Here is a 19,059-nt window from a genome sequence, read left to right on the forward strand (position 1 = left end):
CGGAGCAACAAAACCCCCGCCTGTAGGTGGTCCGGGGCTGGCGGAGCAACAAAACCCCCGCCTGTAGGTGGTCCGGGGCTGGCGGAGCAACAAAACCCCCGCCTGTAGGTGGTCCGGGGCTGGCGGAGCAACAAAACCCCCGCCTGTAGGTGGTCCGGGGCTGGCGGAGCAACAAAACCCCCGCCTGTAGGTGGTCCGGGGCTGGCGGAGCAACAAAACCCCCGCCTGTAGGTGGTCCGGGGCTGGCGGAGGAGATTGTGCCTTTCAGAATGAGCTATCCGGGTACTGGAACACATGTATCCCTGACCTGCAATGATGAGCTGCACCGGACATTACCTCCATGAATACCCAGGAAGCCAGGGTAAGGCGACCGCCAGAGACCTGATCTGATCATGCTCAATCCCGTCCGTGAATCTAAGGTAGCGTCTGTGGGACTGCAGGATCGGAACAGGAGGGTATGCGCCCTGAAAGTCCAGGGGCACCAGACATTCTATGGGTTGCAACAACTTCACACCCTATGCCATTGTCCTCATTTTTTCACTTGTCCTTCTGCAGGAAGGTGTTCAGAACCATGAGGCCCACCAAGATAGGTCTCAGTTCCCAGTCTTTCTTGGGACCAGGAAATAATTGGAACAGCCTATACCCTTCCTTGCCTCGGGCACTACCTCCAACCCTGGAGAATTAGAATTAGTCTTTGCCCTGGAGAGAAAACACGAATTCTGCCGACAGGATAGATGTAGTACTCACGGACACCGGAGACAACTGTGGAGAGGTTTATTGGAGTGGACAACAGGGGAAGGGCGTGGCCAACCTGAACAATTCAAAGGGCCCATTGGTCTGAATAAATGGTACCCGGGGTGGGCATTTCGTAGAACTCTAGGATTTCCATCCATTGGTTGCGTATGGTTATTTGGTTAGTAGAGATTTGTTTAAGGTTTAATTTAGCAATGGTTGATATTGGTTCATTTGAAAATAAAATGCTGCTGCTCAGAACACTAATAGGGACCCCAAGCACACAAGTACTTGGATAAAAAGGGGTGCCGAGCGGCAGAGCTCAAGGGTGCTCCTACCACCATGGACCAGTAATCACAATGGGGTGACTGTTCCTCAGAACCTGGGCTGAATAGGCTACATTGCTCCATAGGATCGCGAATACATCTGGCGCGCTGCATGTAATCACCCCAAGAATCCAGTGAACCAAAGGATATGCAGTACTTCCCTACTTTTGAACATGACATAATCAATCAATGACATTTATAGAGCGCACTACTTACCCGTAGGGTCTCAAGGCGCTTGGGGGGGGGGCCGTTACTGCTCGAACAGCCAGGTCTTGAGCTTCTTCCTGAAGGAGAGATGGTCTTGGGTCAGGCGCAGGTCGGTCGGGAGGGAGTTCTAGGTCTTGGCGGCCAGGTAGGAGAAGGACCTTCCTCCTGTTGTCGCTCTTCGGATGCGGGGGACGGCGGCGAGGGCGTGGTTGGCTGATCGGAGGTGGCGTTTGGGAGCGTAGAAGTTGATTCGGTTGTTGAGGTAGCTCGGGCCTTGATCGTGTAGGGCTTTGTGTGCGTGGGTGAGGAGACGGAAGGTGATTCTTTTGTTGACGGGGAGCCAGTGCAGGTCTCTCAGATGTCCGGAGATGTGGCTGTTTCGTGGGATGTCGAGGATGAGTCTGGCTGAGGCGTTCTGGATCCGCTGGAGTCTCTTCTGGAGCTTGGCGGTGGTACCGGCGTAGAGGGAGTTGCCGTAGTCCAGTCGGCTGGTGACGAGGGCCTGGGTGACGGTCTTCCTGGTCTTGGTGGGGATCCACCAGAAGATCTTCCGTAGCATGCGTAGGATGTTGAAGCACGACGAGGAGACGGCGTTGACTTGCCTGGTCATGGAGAGGGAGGAGTCCAGGATGAAGCCCAGGTTGCGTGCGTGGTCCGTCGGTTTGGGTGCGGTGCCCAGGGCGGGGGGCCACCAGGAGTCGTCCCAGGCAGAGGGCGAGGAGCCGAGGATGAGGACCTCCGTCTTGTCTGAGTTCAGTTTCAGGCGGCTGGTCGTCATCCACTCGGCTACATCTTTCATCCCTTCGTGCAGATTGGCTCTGGCGGCGGCGGGGTCGTTGGTCAGGGAGAGGATCAGCTGGGTGTCGTCTGCGTAGGAGATTATGTTGAGGTTGTGTTGGCGTGCGATGGCCGCGAGGGGGCTCATGTAGACGTTGAAGAGGGTGGGGCTCAGCGAGGATCCTTGAGGGACGCCGCAGATGACTTCGGTGGCCTGTGACTTGAACGGATACCGCGGGGAATAATGGAATCTTTCCACTGCAAGCTTCTCCGGTTATGCCATTCCCATTCAAACAACCACGAAAAGCCTGCAAAGGAAAGAAACATTTATTCGCTGACAGACAAGATGTTCGAAAGTTATGAAGTGGCAAATTTCCTTGGATTCACTTAATCAGCGATCATTTGGAGCCGTTTAAGTAATTAGCACAAGTTCTAGGGCTTTCCCCGTACTGTCCTGATGAAGTCCTGAACTGATGTTCATACAGCGCACGCAATCGGAACCGGTCGAAACACTGACGGAATGTGTAGTTGGGCCTGAACCATTACAACCACTTGGGCAAGAAGTGAAAGTGGATCAGCCCCACAAGTCCACTTTGAGAGGTTTTACTGAGAATTATATGGCCAGGCCGTACACAAATAACTAAACAGTGTATTTATTGTTGATTCACTCACATTCCTTGATGCGCCGCACGAGCACTGTGGTCACTCGTTACGCATGGAGCACCATATCTAGTAAGATCGTGCGATGATCTGGTCTCATCGCGATATACACTCTTCGTATAGAAATCAAGTGGTTCAAGTGTATATGTGATGGATTGTCTTTCTATTGAGTAACTCGAGGTATGTAAGGAGATTGTTAAGCCGCTTACCTTAAAATTAGTAACAGTTCTTGAAAGAACATTCAACAGACCACACGGACAGTGGCACTCTCCACCTTGGAGTCAAAGGATGGACCTTGCACCACATCTGCTGGCAGGGATGATGTGAAGGGGCACAGTTTAGTTCTTTAGGATTGTTACTGGCAGCAGATGGAAAACAAGCATTTGCAATGCAATAGGTCTTGCATTTGCGAGAGTCTAAGCTATTGGCATTGTAAGTGACAATGCCTTTTATTTATCGGTTTTGATAATTAACATAAATAAAAGGCATTGTCATTTACAATGCCAATATCTCAAACTCTTGTAAATGCAGACCCATTTCATGTCAAAGAAGCAGCAGCCATTGTCCCGGGCTGCTTGGAAAGTGAAAGCACGCATGGCGCGCTGAATGTTGCAGGAAAGCAGGTCATGCTTGCAGTAGGCGAAACTCATTACAGAAAATAGTGCTTACAGACCGTGTAACAGAAGTAAAAGGGATATTCCTCATGGGAGGTTACGAATGAAGACAAGGCGGTACTAAGGAGAGACTAACAAGCCAATTAACGAATCAGAAGCCAACATTTAGGAAGGACAATGACACAAGCCAATGAAAAATATGGGCAGAGAGTAGGCGGGGCTTCAAATTCATACTCTAATACAGCATGCCTCGCAGAGCAGCGGATGCACTGCCTTGGCTCGAACTAAAAAGGAGGGATATGAAAATAGGGAACATTGGGAAAACAAGTCGTCTCCAAGGAGATTGAAGGTGATGTGCAGGTAAGAAGGACGATGTTAACACGTAAAGCTCGGACAGAAATCCAGAGTAATCAGCACGGCTACCCTGGTGTGAAGATGCAAAGACTGGTCTCCAAGTGTTGAATGGTTCATCAGGAGCAGGTCCAGGAATACTCCAGATCAACCCCTCCACCACCCCCCACCAGCCCCCACCCCACCCCTTTTAGGCTCCTCTGCAAGCTACAATGCAGGATGTTTTGACAAAACGTGTAGCTGAGAACATCAAACGAAGGTAAAGCAGATTAACAACACACACTTACCATTTTCAACCATCTCTGCCTTCTTATCGGTTTCAACCCTCTGCTTTGGAACCTAAGAAAACAGATAGAAAAAAGGTTCAATATTCCCAGAGTGACATACTGAGAAAGGCTTGTGCTCATTACGTGGTGTACGAAATTGTGTTCATTTGGAATATAAAGCATCCAACTGAAAGAGCCATGCATCACAGCAAATGTCACACAATCTAAAGCCTTCCACGGAAACATAACCAAATTTGATATTTATCAATGCCGAAGTGCAGAAGTAACAAAGGACCACGCGCTCGCAGCCGAAGCGCAGAAGTAACAAAGGACCACACTCCTCAGCCAATCTTGGATTTCTGGAATGCAACAGGGGAGGTTAAAGTTCACAACCCCAAGAGTATGGACTCTGGCTCTTAGGTCAGCCATGGCCATGCCATACATCGGGGAAGCAACCTATAGGATTTAGGTGGATTGCGTTACTATGGAACAAGCCACTTTTGGGAACAAACAAACTACTGGGGCGGATAGCTTGGAAACAATTCAGCTATTTTTACATTTTCATTAAAAAGACAAAAACATGTGTATGTGCTGACAAATCAACAACATTCTCTTTGGGTTAAGGATCTGCACTCCATCTAATGAACAAACAACTGGTATTTAAAACCGACACCGACGGCTGCTTCAGTTTAGCAGTGACCAAGTCTTTGGCTGGTGAAACCTCTGGAACCGCAATAACTGGAGGAATGATTTCAAAAGTTGTGGAACCAGCCAATGGGAACAGACCCCATACCCAGCTCTAAAGACTTCCTTTCTCCAACCTGCAGGAGATGGTTAGAAGAGGGGGGGATGGAGGCAGGGGTGGATTACAGGCACCAAGGGACAGGAATCATCAGGATGGTGCAGGGTCACCCTTTTCAATCCATGAAGGTCGTACATCTGCTCCACACCCAGATGGCAGTCTTGCTTCGATGACGCTGCGCCACCTAGCCAGTCGCAACCCATCCGAGTGGCCCATGCAGGTCCTAGCCGTCAGCTGGGTCTTGTACTCCTCTCCTGGCCCGGTGGCTTCTCCTGGTGGCGCAGTACGACCGTGCGTCTGCTCACGGAGGTCCATCAGCCTCTCCCTTCTCTGCAGCTCCACAGACTCTCTGGGACATGTGCCTAGTCCAGAGCGAGGACAGCCTCAAGCCGCGGCTCCCTGCCTGGCCCAGTCCAGGCTGGGGTAGAGGCCTCCTCATTAATGGCTGAGGGGTGCGCTTCTCTGATGGCCAAAGTGGGGTCCCTCTAACCAGGGAGTCCGCAGTTATTGAAAGTGCAGTGGGCACCCCAAATCCTGGAGAAGCATTTGCCTGCTGTTGTCCACAACGTCCACGCTTCCTGTCCAACACGAGACCAGGCTGCTGGGGGCTGGTTTGAGTAGGGACCTGTATCCCTCTGTGAGCTCAGATTATCCTGGGGAGACCATCACAACACAGGAAACAGGGGAGGGGTGTGTGCACCGGACCAAAGGAGACCTGGGCTGCAAGAAAGGATTGTTGACGGCGACCCACACCCAGCCAGGTAACAGTCTGCTGAGCTGTGTGGATACGAAAAGGTGAAGCCCTGGGGACCTCTCAGACCACCACAATCATCGCATTTAAAGTGACTCGAGATACACGTGCTGGGCTGTGATGCTGGGGTGACACCCAGAGAGGACCCCCCCTTTGGAGAATGGAGGGCTATGGACTCCAGCACCCAACAGTATCTCAGTATCTGTTGAGGCGCCCATCATACGTGCCCTGGTATGGCGAGGACCGAAGACTCCTAGTTATGGGAGGCTGAAAGTGTATCTGACATAAGGAAGGCCAAACGAATTACCCACCCCCAAAGATACAGGTAAAAACAAAAGGCCTGTGTCTGTGAAAATAAACATGCTGCTGTCACGATCTGTGTCCACAAAGCTTTGGACAAAGAGGGAGGCAGCCGGTCTCCTCAGGGGTACACTTCTGGTGCCGCCCAACCCCCACCCGACATCACATCCCAGCCCACAGACCTCAAGTCAGTGTAAATGGGAGTTGGGAGCACCTCCAGGGGGAACCACAACTGGGTGAAACCCTGCAGGGCTGCACAGGAACTGTACAAAGGGGCAGAACAGCTGCACAAAACCATGCAGGGGACTTTTGTCCCCAGAAGCATGAAGAGCACCCGGTGGGGCTGGAGGCACAGCTTTTCAAAGCCACATTAGGACTTCTGTCCCAATACAACATGCTCGCCGCCGTGTCACAGTGTAACCCACAGTCAGGAGCTCGGCCCGACTGTGGGGCTACCGAAGGGATGCCTGATGTGGTCTCATGTGCCTCAGATTTCAGCATTTTAGTCACTTGGGATTTTCAGGCAAAGAAAGTGGAAAAGCACAGACTGCAAACACTCAATGCAAAGGTAAACCTTTCGTTGACAACTTGATATTCTAAGCACCACCTGAGGAAGAAGAGTGAAACCCTTTATCCAAACGAACACGAGGTCAGAAGCGTCCAGGAACAGGTAGGACCGTCCACTGACCCCACACCAACCCACCAGCTCTAACATTATTCCCAACCAGAGGGGGCTCTGAAAGTCCGGCAGTGTCGGTTGTCAGTGGCGCAGGTACCATGTTGATCCGCCTCCGCCAATCTGCTCGGGTTTCAAGCCGCGGCATGCACCAGGCCTCCAGAGGGCACAGCGCAGGGCACCCTGTGCCCTCGGGGCAAGAAGAAAAATGCGTGTTCATGCTTACAGGGCGGATTCGCGGAGCTAGAGTTCAGCGCCTCCGGCCACCTTTCCTAGAAGCCCCTCATGGGAGTTGGAGGGAGAGGCAGTCCGTGCACCTGCGGCCCGGCTCTGCAGGCCACAAGCTCGCCTGGCACAGCGGCCGGGAAGCTTCAGCCTTCTGAGGTCGGTAAAAGGAGTTCAATGCTGCCGTGACATAGCACAGATAAGCATCAACAGCAGGGCAGCACAGCCGGAGACAGAACAGTGCAGCCCTGCAGCACGGGCTGTAGCACCGGTGCCCATCCCTGGGTGGCTTCTAGCGCCCCTCAGAGTCCGAAAGGTTTCACATGTGACCCGCACCATTCTTGGTCTCAGAGGCTTGTTTGGCCGCGGACTCGGTCAGTATTCCTGCTAGTGCGAATCTTTGAAAGACATCGGGTAAGAGCGGGCAAACTTTAAATTTGAAAGAATTGAAAGAAAAGCTGCCCTGTGAGGCCTTTTCTTGCTAAAAAATACAACACAGACAACACATGAAAGCGGAGGAGACACTTGTAACAAACACCGAAGAGTTTCAAGATACTCTCCCGCCCCCACCCCCTCCTACATCAGCAGGAGCCACCATCTGATCTACAGACCCAAGAAGAGCTTCACCCAAGGAATATCAGAGCTCAACCTCCGCGCCTCCATCCAGCAGCCGGTCCCACCCTCCCCCAGCCTCCAACAGGATCCTCCATACATAGGATCTACAGACCACACAGACCCAAGAAGAGCATCACCCGGGAAATATCAGATTTCAACCTCCGTGCCTCCATCCAGGACCACCGCCCCCCCCCCCCCCCCCCCCACCAGCACCAAGACAAGAACCCCTGAACATCACATCCACATCATCTGGACACTCGTGTGTACTATACACAGTAAAGTCGATCATAGACCTGGTCTGGCAGGACCGCCAGGCCACGCCCTTCCACAGCCTCCACTCCACCCAATGCAGAGCTCCTCGCCTGCCGCTTCCCAAGGGCACTCGAGGTCAAACCCTCCTCAGCCAAGCAGAAGGAGGAGGAAAACCAAGACAAGGGCCTACCGAGCACACCAGCTCACGGGGGCTGCAAGGGACACTCACAATCAGAAGCCCTAAAGGGCACCCGTCCCGAACAAGGACAGAAAACCTCAAGCGCTCAAGAGCTCAAGAGCTCAACTTGTATGCTGGAGTAGGGTTCTGCCATCTCTGGCACTTCACGGCGTGGAGAAGTGTGGCTCAATGGTTAGAGCAGCAGACCCTGATGCAGAGGTCTAGCCCGGGACCAGGGTTCAATTCCCTGCCTTGGCGGGTCTTGGGCTCAAAAATTCCACGGACCTGATGATTCTCGCCTCAGTGCCTATTCCAATCATGGAGTCCCACTCTGCAACTCTGGGCAATAGCTTGCTTAATCTCCACAACAGCCCCCACAACGCTAAGGATGCCTGGCCCCCACCTTGGGGGTGCCCAGGAGTGGACGCCTCACAGGGAAAGCCAGGATGGGTTCCACAGCGGTATTCGTACAAGCTCCTTGAGACCCTGGAGGGTGAGTAGTGCGCTATACAAGTATCAATTTACATTTACATTACTGTAACGCTGAAAAAGCGCAACAGAGACAAGCAAGCAGCCCATCCCTGTACTTGCCCACTGACAGGCAGCACATTGGCAGAAGCTCTGCATGGCAGACTACTGCCAACCAATCTGGATTCTGGTTTTTAGCTCACAAAATAAAAGTAGAACTTTGCTGTACCTATGGCGCGCCATGTTATCGTAGGAGGCGGAGGCTGAATATAAACACTGTAGCGCTCTCAGGGACTGTGACGCACACTTTGGCATTGCAGCGAGTCAGGCGAGGGCATCGGAAACATTTACAGATGGGAGCAGTGCCAGCCTTTGTGGCAGACGAAAACATCAAGTGGCTCTACCGTGGAGGCGCGTGTACAATCCCTGCGCTGCCTCGGTTCAGAGCCCCGCAGCTGTGGGCACAGGGCCAAGGTATCCACCATGGCACCACACTACAGCATTCAAGGGTAGCACAGAAAGGGCTACGCCAACTACTCTGCATCAGCACCTACAAAAGTCGACCACAGGACACTGCACCACCACTGCAACAACGCTTACCAAAACATACGTATGTATATAATACATATGTATGTACGTATGGATGTATGTATAGTTAACATCTGTAAGGGGGCTACTACAATTCAATTGTCTCATTGTGATGGTGTACCTTTCTGGCAGTGCTACTACAAATGACTGATGGTAGATAAAATAAAGTTGGTTTGTTATTAAATGTTAGTAGATCTGTCTGTTTTAGATGTTCTCCTGGAGGTCATTCCACCTGCGTCCCCCAAATGTCCTGGTGTGGCCCCTCCAAATGTAAAACGTCTGCAGGCACTGTGAGAAAGCGCAGTTCGGTCTAGTGTAGGAACTGGGCAAGGGGTACAGTTTAAGTTCTGCAAAAAGTTTGTTGACACTACTAAATAAACACAACACAGGGTCAACTCCAAACCCTCAACGCCCCACTACAAAAGTGCCACTACCTAGACACGGTCAGTGTTGAAGGACAGCGAGTTGGAGGCCGGGATAAGATTCAGCAGAAACGTAGCGGTTTATGTAGGGTCAGATCAGGCTGCGTACGCAGCCACAGACGTGGTAGCTGGAGGTCATCCTATAAATTGTCTAGATCTCTACTCTAGAGGCTTCTTTTTGACATCAATATTTGACCCTTTAAAGTTATTTTCTCCACCGCTACTCCGATACCATCACCACCTGAAACAGGGTGCATGAAGAAACAAGGACTCCAAAGTAGGCAGGATTTTGGCTTTTAAAATCATTGCACCTTTAAAAGGCTCCGTCCCAGGCACCCTCACCCCATGCACAGAGGTTCAGAGTGAGTGAAAGCTGTGCTGGCACAAGCATGGGAAACCGTACTTTAAAGGTGCATTGCACCTACAACCCTGAGCAGTGTCACTTTTTAAAAAACGTATTAGTTGAAAGCGTTACTTCAAAGAAAATTGAAGACAAAAATGTAATTTTCAAAGAATGGCAACGTTCAGTTGCAAACAATGTAGTTTTGGAATCAGTTTGTGCGTTTTTTTAATTTAAAAATTGAAATGCGACAAATCCTTGTAATTCTTGAAGTGCTCCAGTGCTAACAGCAAAGTAGTGATTCGAGGATGCAGCACTGTACGGTTGAGAACCATTGTTGCGTCATTGGCACGGTGCTAGCAGAGGGCTTCGAGACACTGTTACAAAAGGAACACTTCTATAGAGCACAACTCGCACTAGTGTTGCGTCGTAACGCCAATTCAGAGGGCTCAAAAGCTCATCAAGATTCTAATTGGCCTCCAGTTTGGTCTCTGCTCAGACACAAACTGGACCAACATTGGATAGTAGACCCAACGGACACGTTACTTACCTTCGGTAACGCCTTATCTGGTAGAGACAGGATCTAGCCGCAGATTCTCGATCTTAAAATCGTGCCCAGGTGCCAGACTGGATCTGGAAATAGTCAGCAGTACCGCTGCGCATCGGTAGAGGGCGTCGAGCGACTAAGCAGCAACGTCGTCTTCGAATGTCTCAGAATCAGATACCCAAGCAATGCCATCCATGGAGGAAAGGCTGCCAACTGACCTCACCAAAGAGCCCCAAATAGGAGAAGCCGGTCCAAGAGATAGAACGGGACCAGACTATCTGAAAAACGATAGCCGAAGGGCTGATCACCGAAGGGCTGATCACCGAAGGCCTGAGCACCGAAGGCCTGAGCACCGAAGGACTATGGGAAGCCCATAGGGAGTAGAAAGGTACAAGAGTGGGACACACACTGCATAGAACCAGTAAAAGAGGCAGCCCCAAAAAGGGATGCAGCCTATGATCAGGGAATGCAAAGGGACCAAGGACAGTAGGCCAAGCTCAACCAATGGAAGGAGCACACACAGCGTGCTCAGCCGCAGCGACCACACACAACGAATGAAGAGCACCCACTGATCGACAAATAAACTATCCTCAAAAACAGCTTTTGAAAAGAGAACGTCAAGCAAGAATTGTGTAGAAGAGAAAAAGAGATAAAAATGAATGCTGAAGAGCATCACTAGAAAAACAAGAATGGTAAAAAGAAACCAATCCTATACGGAGAAACTTGATAGATAGATTTATAAGGCATCCTCCACAATAATGTAACAGACGCTCATTGAAGAGAAGGAAGGAAACAGACGACTACAACTGAGACGGTTGAACCAAGTGACCAAGAAGGGTGTAGTAAAATGCCATGATTTACACCGTATAGAAGGCTGGACGACCATATGCGCAAAACCCACACACACCACCCCCACTGACCCTCCACACACACACACACACACACACACCCAGAAGTAAAAGATATCTACAAAAGATCCATAGAAGAGATCGATATATACATGCAGAGACGTCCAAGGGTAAATATGCATATCAAAACAGACATTCCTGTAGGCACACAAGTCACACAGGATACAGCAAAAGTAGAACGTTCCTCCGAAGGTAACTCATGTCCTCCGCCAGAGAGCAGGAGACACAACAACAACATGATGGCAACAGTGCACAGATCAAAGTGAACATAGGATTACACCTGCACAGGCCTGGACTGGCCTTGCGGTGCACCGGGCAATCCCCCGGTGCGCCGCAAGTGTGGGGGCCGGTTTTGAGCCCCATGGGGGCCTATTTTGTTACAGGGCTCTGCAACAAAATCTGCCCCAACAAAGTGCTGGGGAGGGGTTGGCCGGCCGAGCACTTTGCCAGGGCCGGTTTTGTTTCCCTGTCCGGCCCTGCAGCTGCAGTTGATGGTTCATAAGAAGGAAGAAAGGATTTAACAAGTACCGAACGAGGCAGAAGGACTATATTGCTCTATTATGGGTGCCAAATGTAGGAGGGGAGGGGGGTTTCATGGCTTTAAAAACATTTTTTTAAAACTATATTGCTAACATGAGGTTCAGCTTTTACTGGCACTCTAAGCTTTTGACCAACCTCTGTCTAGTCCGGGCTATATAAAAACCATAAAGAATTAAACATTTCTGCCCATGGAGTAGCAAAAGTTCTAAAAACACAAGTTACTACTTGTGTAACGATATATCTGTAAGAGACATTAGTTAGTGATAGATTCCTTACCTTAGAATATCCCCAGGCGTCAGACTGGATCCGGAAACTTTTGCGTAGCAGTACCCTTGCGCGTCGGTAGGCGTCGTCTGCGGCTCCGCGTCAGTCGTCGGCGTCGTGATGACGTCGGAGTACTTAGACGCCGCCTCCGCGTGCTGACGTCAGTTCTTAGACACAGCTTTTCCGCGCCAGAAGCGCAGAGCCATGCCAAAAACCAACACTGGTGCCATGAAACTAGGGCCCTGAAAGGGGATGACCTTAACCCTAGATATCGGTTCGTAGAACGGGGAGGATGGGTGGGTCGGTAAGGAATCTATCACTAACTAATGACTCTTACAGATATATAATTACACAAGTAGTAACTTGTGCATCTGAAAGAGACACGTTAGTGATAGATTCCTTACCTTACAATAGATACCCCAGCAATACCAACCCCGTGGTGGTGGGTCTGCGAACCAATAATCACACCAGAAAGTCCTGGAGGACGGAACGGCCAAAGTAGCCATCCCTCCGGACTGGACTGTCCAGGCAATAGTGTCTTGCAAACGTGTGCAGCGAGGCCCACGTAGCCGCCTGGCAAATGTCCTGCAAGGGAACACCTCGGCCCAAGGCAGTTGTAGTGGCTGTGGCTCGAGTGGAATGAGCCCGCAGCCCAACAGGGGGTTCCTTCTTAGCCAAGGAGTAACACGCCTGGATGCACAAGATGATCCACTGGGAGATGGTCCGCTTGTGCACCGCTTTCCCTTTCTTAGCGCCCGCGTATCCAACAAAGAGTTGATCATCCACCCGGAACTGTTGTGTGCGATTCAAATAAAATGAGAGCGCACGTTTTGGGTCCAGACGGTGGAGCCTCTCTTCCTCTCTGGAGGGGTGCGGAGGCGGAAAGAAGGTGGGCAAGGTGATGGATTGCCCAATGTGGAAGGCTGTGACTACCTTGGGTAGGAAGGAGGGCCTTGTTCGTAACACAACCTTGTCCGGATGGACTGAAAGGAAGGGAGGCTTACAAGACAGAGCCTGGAGCTCACTCACTCTCCTGGCAGAGGTGATGGCTACCAGGAAGGCAGTCTTCAAAGACAGAAGGCGAAGAGGACAGTTGTGAAGTGGCTCAAAGGGAGCGCACATCAGAAACGTAAGAACCAGGTTCAAGTCCCACTGAGCCATCACGAAAGGAACAGGAGGGAACGTATGAGTGATGCCCTTCAGGAATCGATTAACGATAGGGGACTTGAACAAAGGTTGGTCAGGCCACCTCAGAAAAGGCTGAAAGAGCTGAAAGATAGCCCTTGACAGTGCCCAGAGCAGAGCCCTGCTGGGCAAGAGAGAGAAGAAAGAGGAGAACCTCAAAGAGTTTCATTAAGGGGATCCACAGCCTTTGCTGTGCACCATGCCACAAATCAATTCCACCTGCAGGCGTATACCGACTTTGTGGAGGGACGCCTGGCTGCCAGAATGATGTTACAGACTTCAGGAGGCAAGTCAAATGGCCTCAACTGTCGCCGCTCAATCTCCAAGCATGGAGGTGGAGACTGGACAGGTTCGGGTGGAGGACCATCCCCTGCTGCTGCGACAGAAGGTCCTCCTGAAGAGGCAGACGAACCGGGGGGATCGACTGACATACTGAGTAGCTCGGGATACCAGTACCTTCGTGCCCAGTCCGGAGCCACAAGGATGACTTGTGCCCGGTCGCGCTTTATCTTCTTCAGCACTCTGGGCAGAAGTGGTATAGGCGGAAAGGCGTACAACAGACCGCAGCTCCACTCTCGACGAAAAGTGTCTCAGAGCGAGTGCCGCCTTGGAAATTCCAACGCGCAGAACTGATGACATTGCGCGTTCTCTTCGGTGGCGAATAGATCTAACCAAGGCTCTCCCCACTGCTGAAAGAGACCTTGCGCCACGTCAGAGTTCAGACGCAATTCGTGATCCATCATGCACCGGCGGCTGAGTTCGTCCGCCCTGGCGTTCAAAGAACCTGCCAGGTGTTGAACCACCAGGGTCACACCCTGATGTTCCAGCCATTGCCAGAGGCGCAGAGCCTCCTGGCAGAGGGTCCACGACCCCACCCCACCCTGTTTGTTGCAGTACCACATGGCGGTGTTGTTGTCCGTGAACACCTGCACTACACTCCCTCGGACAGACGGGAGGAATGCCTTCAGTGCTAGACGAATCGCCCGCAGCTCCAAAAGGTTGATATGGAGCCGGGACTCTGCCGGAGACCAGAGGCCTCTGATCTCCGCCTCTCCCATGTGGCCTCCCCAGCCCTGGAGGGACGCGTCCGTCACAACTACGTGCTCCGGTTGGGGAAGGGAGAGGGATCTGCCGTTGACCCAATCGCGGTCCGTGAGCCACCACTGCAGCGGTCTCGCAGTGCCCTCCGAGATCAGGACATGGTCGGACAGGTTGCCCTGATGCTGGGCCCACTGAGACTTCAGGTCCCACTGCAGAGCCTGCATCTGCCACCGTGCGTGATGCACCAGAAGGATGCAGGAGGCCATCAGCCCCAGAAGCCGCAGCGTCAACCTGACCGAAACCCGGGATAAAGGCCGGAAGATTGGAATCAGAGCCTGTATATCCCGAACCCGCTGTTCGGGCGGGTAAACCCGAAACTGCGCCGAGTCAAGAACCGCTCCGATGAAAAGGAGCTTCTGAGAGGGACACAGGTGCGACTTCGGCACATTGATGGAAAATCCCAGCTGGTGCAGGAGATCCGCCGTAGTCTGGAGGTGGCTGACGACTGTCTGGGGCGAGCCCGCCTTCAACAACCAGTCGTCGAGGTAGGGGAAAACTGAGACCCCCAACCTGCGCAGATGAGCTGCGACCACCGCCATCACCTTCGTGAACACCCGTGGGGCGCTGGTAAGGCCAAAGGGGAGCACGGTAAACTGAAAGTGCTCATGGCCTACCGTGAACCGCAGGTAACGCCAGTGGGCCGGCAGGACGGGGATGTGGAAATACGCGTCCTGCAAGTCCAACGCTACCATCCAGTCTCCTGGGTCTAGGGCAGCTAAGACCTGAGCCAGAGTCAGCATTTAGAACTTCTCCTTCCGGAGGAAGCCGTTGACGTTCCTCAGATCCAAGATAGGGCGTAGGCCCCCTTTGCCCTTCTTGGGTAAGAGAAAGTAGTGGGAGTAGCAAAGTAGCAACCACGTCCTACTTCTGGCCCAGGAACGCGCTCGATGGCCCCCTTGGCCAAGAGGGCCGAAACTTCCTCCTGCAGGAGCGCATATGATCCCCCGGTACGCGGTGGTGTTGTGGTGGCATGGCTTGAGGAGTAGTCTCGAAGGGGAGGGAGTAGCCCCTCCGGACGATCTGCAGCACCCACCTGTCCGAAGTGACAGTGCGCCAGTGAGAGTGGTGATGGCGAACCCTGCCTCCCAGGCGTCACATGGGCCGAAAAGCACGGACTAGGAGGGTTTAGAGGTGGATCCTGCGGGGGAAGGTGTGGACTGACCTCGCCTGTGTCCCCGACCGCCTCCGCGGCGGTTTCCACGGCCGCCGCCACGCTGGACGACAGTCTGCGGCGAGTGGCTGGCGGCACGTGTGGGGGCGCCCCTTCCTTGGCCACGAAAGGAGCGAAAGGCACCCGTTTGCTGACGCGGGGCCGAGAGGCCCAAGGACTTGGCCGTAGCCCTGGAGTCCTTAAAGCGCTCAAGCGCGTGGTCTGCCTTGTCGCCAAAGAGGCAACGGCCATCGAACGGCATGTCCATCAGAGTGTTCTGGACATCTGCCGAAAAATTGGCGGACCTCAGCCAGGCGTGGCGTCTCACTGCCACTGTCGTAGCCATCGCTCTGCCTAGCGAGTCAGTGGTATCCAGCCCACACCTGATAGAATACTTGGCTGCATCTCGGCCCTCCACAAAGGCTTGGCCGAGTTTGGCCCGTACCTCCAACGGGCACTCTGGCAGCACCTCCGCCACCGTCTCCCACAGAGAGTGGGTGTAGCGGCCCAAGAGGAATGCGGTGTTGGAAGACCGCAGTCCCAAACTAAGGGAGGAGAATATCTTTTTACCATAATTCTCATACCTCTTGGATTCTCTGTCTGGCAGAGCCGACGGGACTGCGGTCTGGGAATTGGAGGCCTGGATGACCAGACTCTCGGGGTGGGGTGGGAGGACAGGAAACATGGGTCGCCCGGAGTCGGGCGGTGGCGTCTGGCCACGTTCCTATCTACGGGCGAACCCGTAGCGGGCCTGGACCAAGTGCCCAAAAGAACGTCGGTCAAGGCCTCATTAAAGGGCAGCAGAGGCTCAGCCGAGCATCACTGCGGTTTAAGGACCTCTGTGAGGAGGTTAGGCCTCACGGCCGCGGCGGGGAGCTCAAGGCCCAAGGCTTTGGCAGCCCTCTTCAACACCACACTATAGGTAGCTCCCTCCTCCGAAGCCACGGTAGGAGGAGAGACAAAACCAGTGTCTGGAGAGGTGTCCAGGCCACTGGCCTCCCCAAGGTCTCCTGCCCAGTCCTCATGAGACGGACACTCCTTGGTTAGAGGGTCCTCAGACCCCTCCCAATCCTCCTCATCACCCATCTCCAGAGATTCAGGGTTGTAATTGAATGAGGTCGGTTCATTGAAGTGGAAATCTCCAAACTGCGTCGGATGCGGCGCCCAGCGGCGCCGCTCCGACGTCGGAACCGAAGCAAAGGAGGTGACACCGGACGGACCGACGCCGGGGAGGTTGTAAGGTCCACCGGTGACGATCCAGAGCCCGAGGAGGGCCCAGCGGCGTCCCGCGGCGCCGGGCCAGAGGGCACCGGCGGCGTCGGGATCGTGGGGCCCTGCGGCGCTTAGCCCGAAGGCGCCGGCGGCGTCGGGGCCCAAGCACCCGGCGGCGTCGAAGCCCCGACCCGCTAGGGCCCCTAGACGGGTCTGCTGGGCCCGAAGGCGCCGCGGAGCCCGTCGGAGGAGAAAGGGACCTCATGGCCATGAGGAAGCACTCAATCTCCTCCGGCGTCGCGGTCAGCCCACGGACCGGAGGGTATGGGGCGGGACGAGACGCCCGCGACTCTGGAGGCGCCGCGTGGGTGGTGTCACCTGAACCCCCCCCCCCGCCGCATTGCGCGAGCGTCGGGGGGAGTCAGAAGAGCGATGATGCCTCTTCGACTTCTTGTGTTTCTTACCTGACGACTTGGACCCGGAGGAGTGGTGCCGACTCCCGGAGCTGTGACTGCTCCGTCCCCGCGACCTGTCCCTCGACCTCCCGTGGGACTGGGACCGGGATCTCACTCGGCGGGGGGCCGACTGCCGGAGTTCGAGCCGCCTGCGGGACCACTCCCGCCTGGCTTTCCTCGAAAGGGCCCGACAGTCGGGGCAGGCCTCGTCGTCGTGGTCGACGCCTAGACACGTCAGGCACAGGCGGTGAGTATCCGTGACCGACATGGTGCGGTCGCAATCGTCACAATGCTTGAAATCAGGCATCCCTATGGCACCAATCGGAGTCGCAAGACTTCGAGAAGGATCAAAAATGATCTCAAAAAAGTTAGTCAAAAATTGACTGGGTTACTGCTTTTTCCAGATCTGCGCTGGCTGGCGTGGAAAAAAGAAGAACTGACGTCAGCACGCGGAGGCGGCGTCTAAGTACTCCGACAACGTCATCACGGCGCCCACGACGCTGACGACGGACGCAAAGCCGCAGACGACGCCTACCGACGCGCAAGGGTACTGCTACGCAAAAGTTTCCGGATCCAGTCTGACCCCTGGGGATATTCTAAGGTAAGGAATCTATCACTAATGTGTCGCTTTCAGATATAGATTAACACATAAACAACTATATTGTCTTCAATATTTTAATTTCACCTTTATTGCTGGAAGCTCAAAGCAGTATCAGGCGGTTAATGTGTTCTATCACCAGTCTGAGAAAGTGCCTCTTTTGCACAGTTAGCCCCTACTTTTTGCCTGGTTTTAATTGTAGTGCACAGGGTCCCTGCCAACCAGGTTCCCTGTGCAAGTGCATCTTCCCTAAAATCAAATCCCGAATTGCAACTTTTACCTCATGTAAGTCCCTAGTAAATGGTATGCTCTGTACGGATGGCCTGGGAGCTAAAGAGGGTCCCCTCGGACCTCCCCCCTCACTGGGACCATGCCACTGTCCTTGCAGCTTGCATGCTCCTGTGAGGGAGAAGACAAAATAGACATGGCACCCTGCCAGCCACCACTGCCTGTAGGTATAGTTAAGTCCCCCTCTAGCAGGCCTCGCAGGCCTCACAGCCCTAAGACAGGGTGCACTATACCACACTTGAGGGAATGTCTGCCCATGCAGATAGGCCCCTACAATATTGAGGTCCATTCCTTAATATTGTAAGTGCCAGTGAAGCCTTAGAGAGTGCACGGGCTGGAAACTCGACAACTCAAGTTCCACAACACCATGGTGGATTCACTGAACACAGGAGGGGTTGGTACCACTCTACTCCTCTCAATAAATCCACACTGATACCAGTGTGTGATTTATTGTGCCATGAACCCAGAGGGCACCTCAGAGGTGCCCCCTGAAAACCTGGTGTGGTTTCCGACCAGCTGTAGGTAGCCAGCCACTACCACACAAGGTTATGGACCCCTGGGTGGAGAGCCTCTACTCTCTAGGACCAGAAATAATGCATATCCTGGGCAGAGGGGTCACACCTCCTCCCCAGGATGGGCCTATTATCGAAGAAGGAAACTGCAAAGGAGTGCCGCCTTTGTAATGCGACCCCCAGCCTCTTCTGTTAGCAGCAGATGGCAGCCCCTGGTTTACTCCCCCACTTTGGGCGTGGAAAAACAGCGTAAAAACTCAGGAAAATATGAGGTGTGCCCACCTATGCCAACTCCACCCCTAAGGTGGGGGATGGCGAGGTTAAGCACATCTTTCAGTCCCCGCCATCTTGAAGAAGGGGAGACCCCTTCAATCAGGGCTTTGTCTATGCCCCTTTAATCAGGGCTTTGTCTATGCCCCTTCCCACCGGAGGCTGGCATAATAGAGGTGTAATCACCCCATGCCCATAAGCCCTTCCTGGTATTCCCTAAAAACGCCCCGAAATCTAGTATTTAGATGTCTCCCCCAGACCCAAAAACTAGATCTGCGACTACCTAAGAAGCAAAAAGAACAGCCTGCAGAGAAGACGGCCTTGGCCCCAGCCCTAATGGCCTGTCTCAAGCTTCTGCGAACCTGATACCTGTCTTGCAGCAAGCAACCTCTGAAAACCCTTGGAGGGCTGCTGCCTTCGAAAAAGACTCTAATCTCTGGTGGACAGCGGACCTGTCCAAGGCGAAACAAACGGCAAGG

At 53.3% G+C, this 19,059-nt stretch overlaps 1 protein-coding gene across 1 annotated transcript in view; it reads right to left on the reverse strand.

The window, feature by feature from the left end:
- QARS1 (glutaminyl-tRNA synthetase 1) overlaps positions 1-19,059 on the reverse strand; it is a 242,690-nt gene that overhangs the window by 136,398 nt on the left and 87,233 nt on the right. Inside the window, exon 7 of the mRNA XM_086939337.1 lies at positions 3,955-4,006. Coding sequence (XP_086795463.1) covers positions 3,955-4,006 — 52 coding nt within the window. The remainder of the gene's footprint in view (positions 1-3,954; positions 4,007-19,059) is intronic.

This window comes from Lissotriton vulgaris, chromosome 9, assembly GCF_964263255.1.
Source record: "Lissotriton vulgaris chromosome 9, aLisVul1.2, whole genome shotgun sequence".
Lineage (NCBI taxonomy): Eukaryota > Metazoa > Chordata > Amphibia > Caudata > Salamandridae > Lissotriton > Lissotriton vulgaris.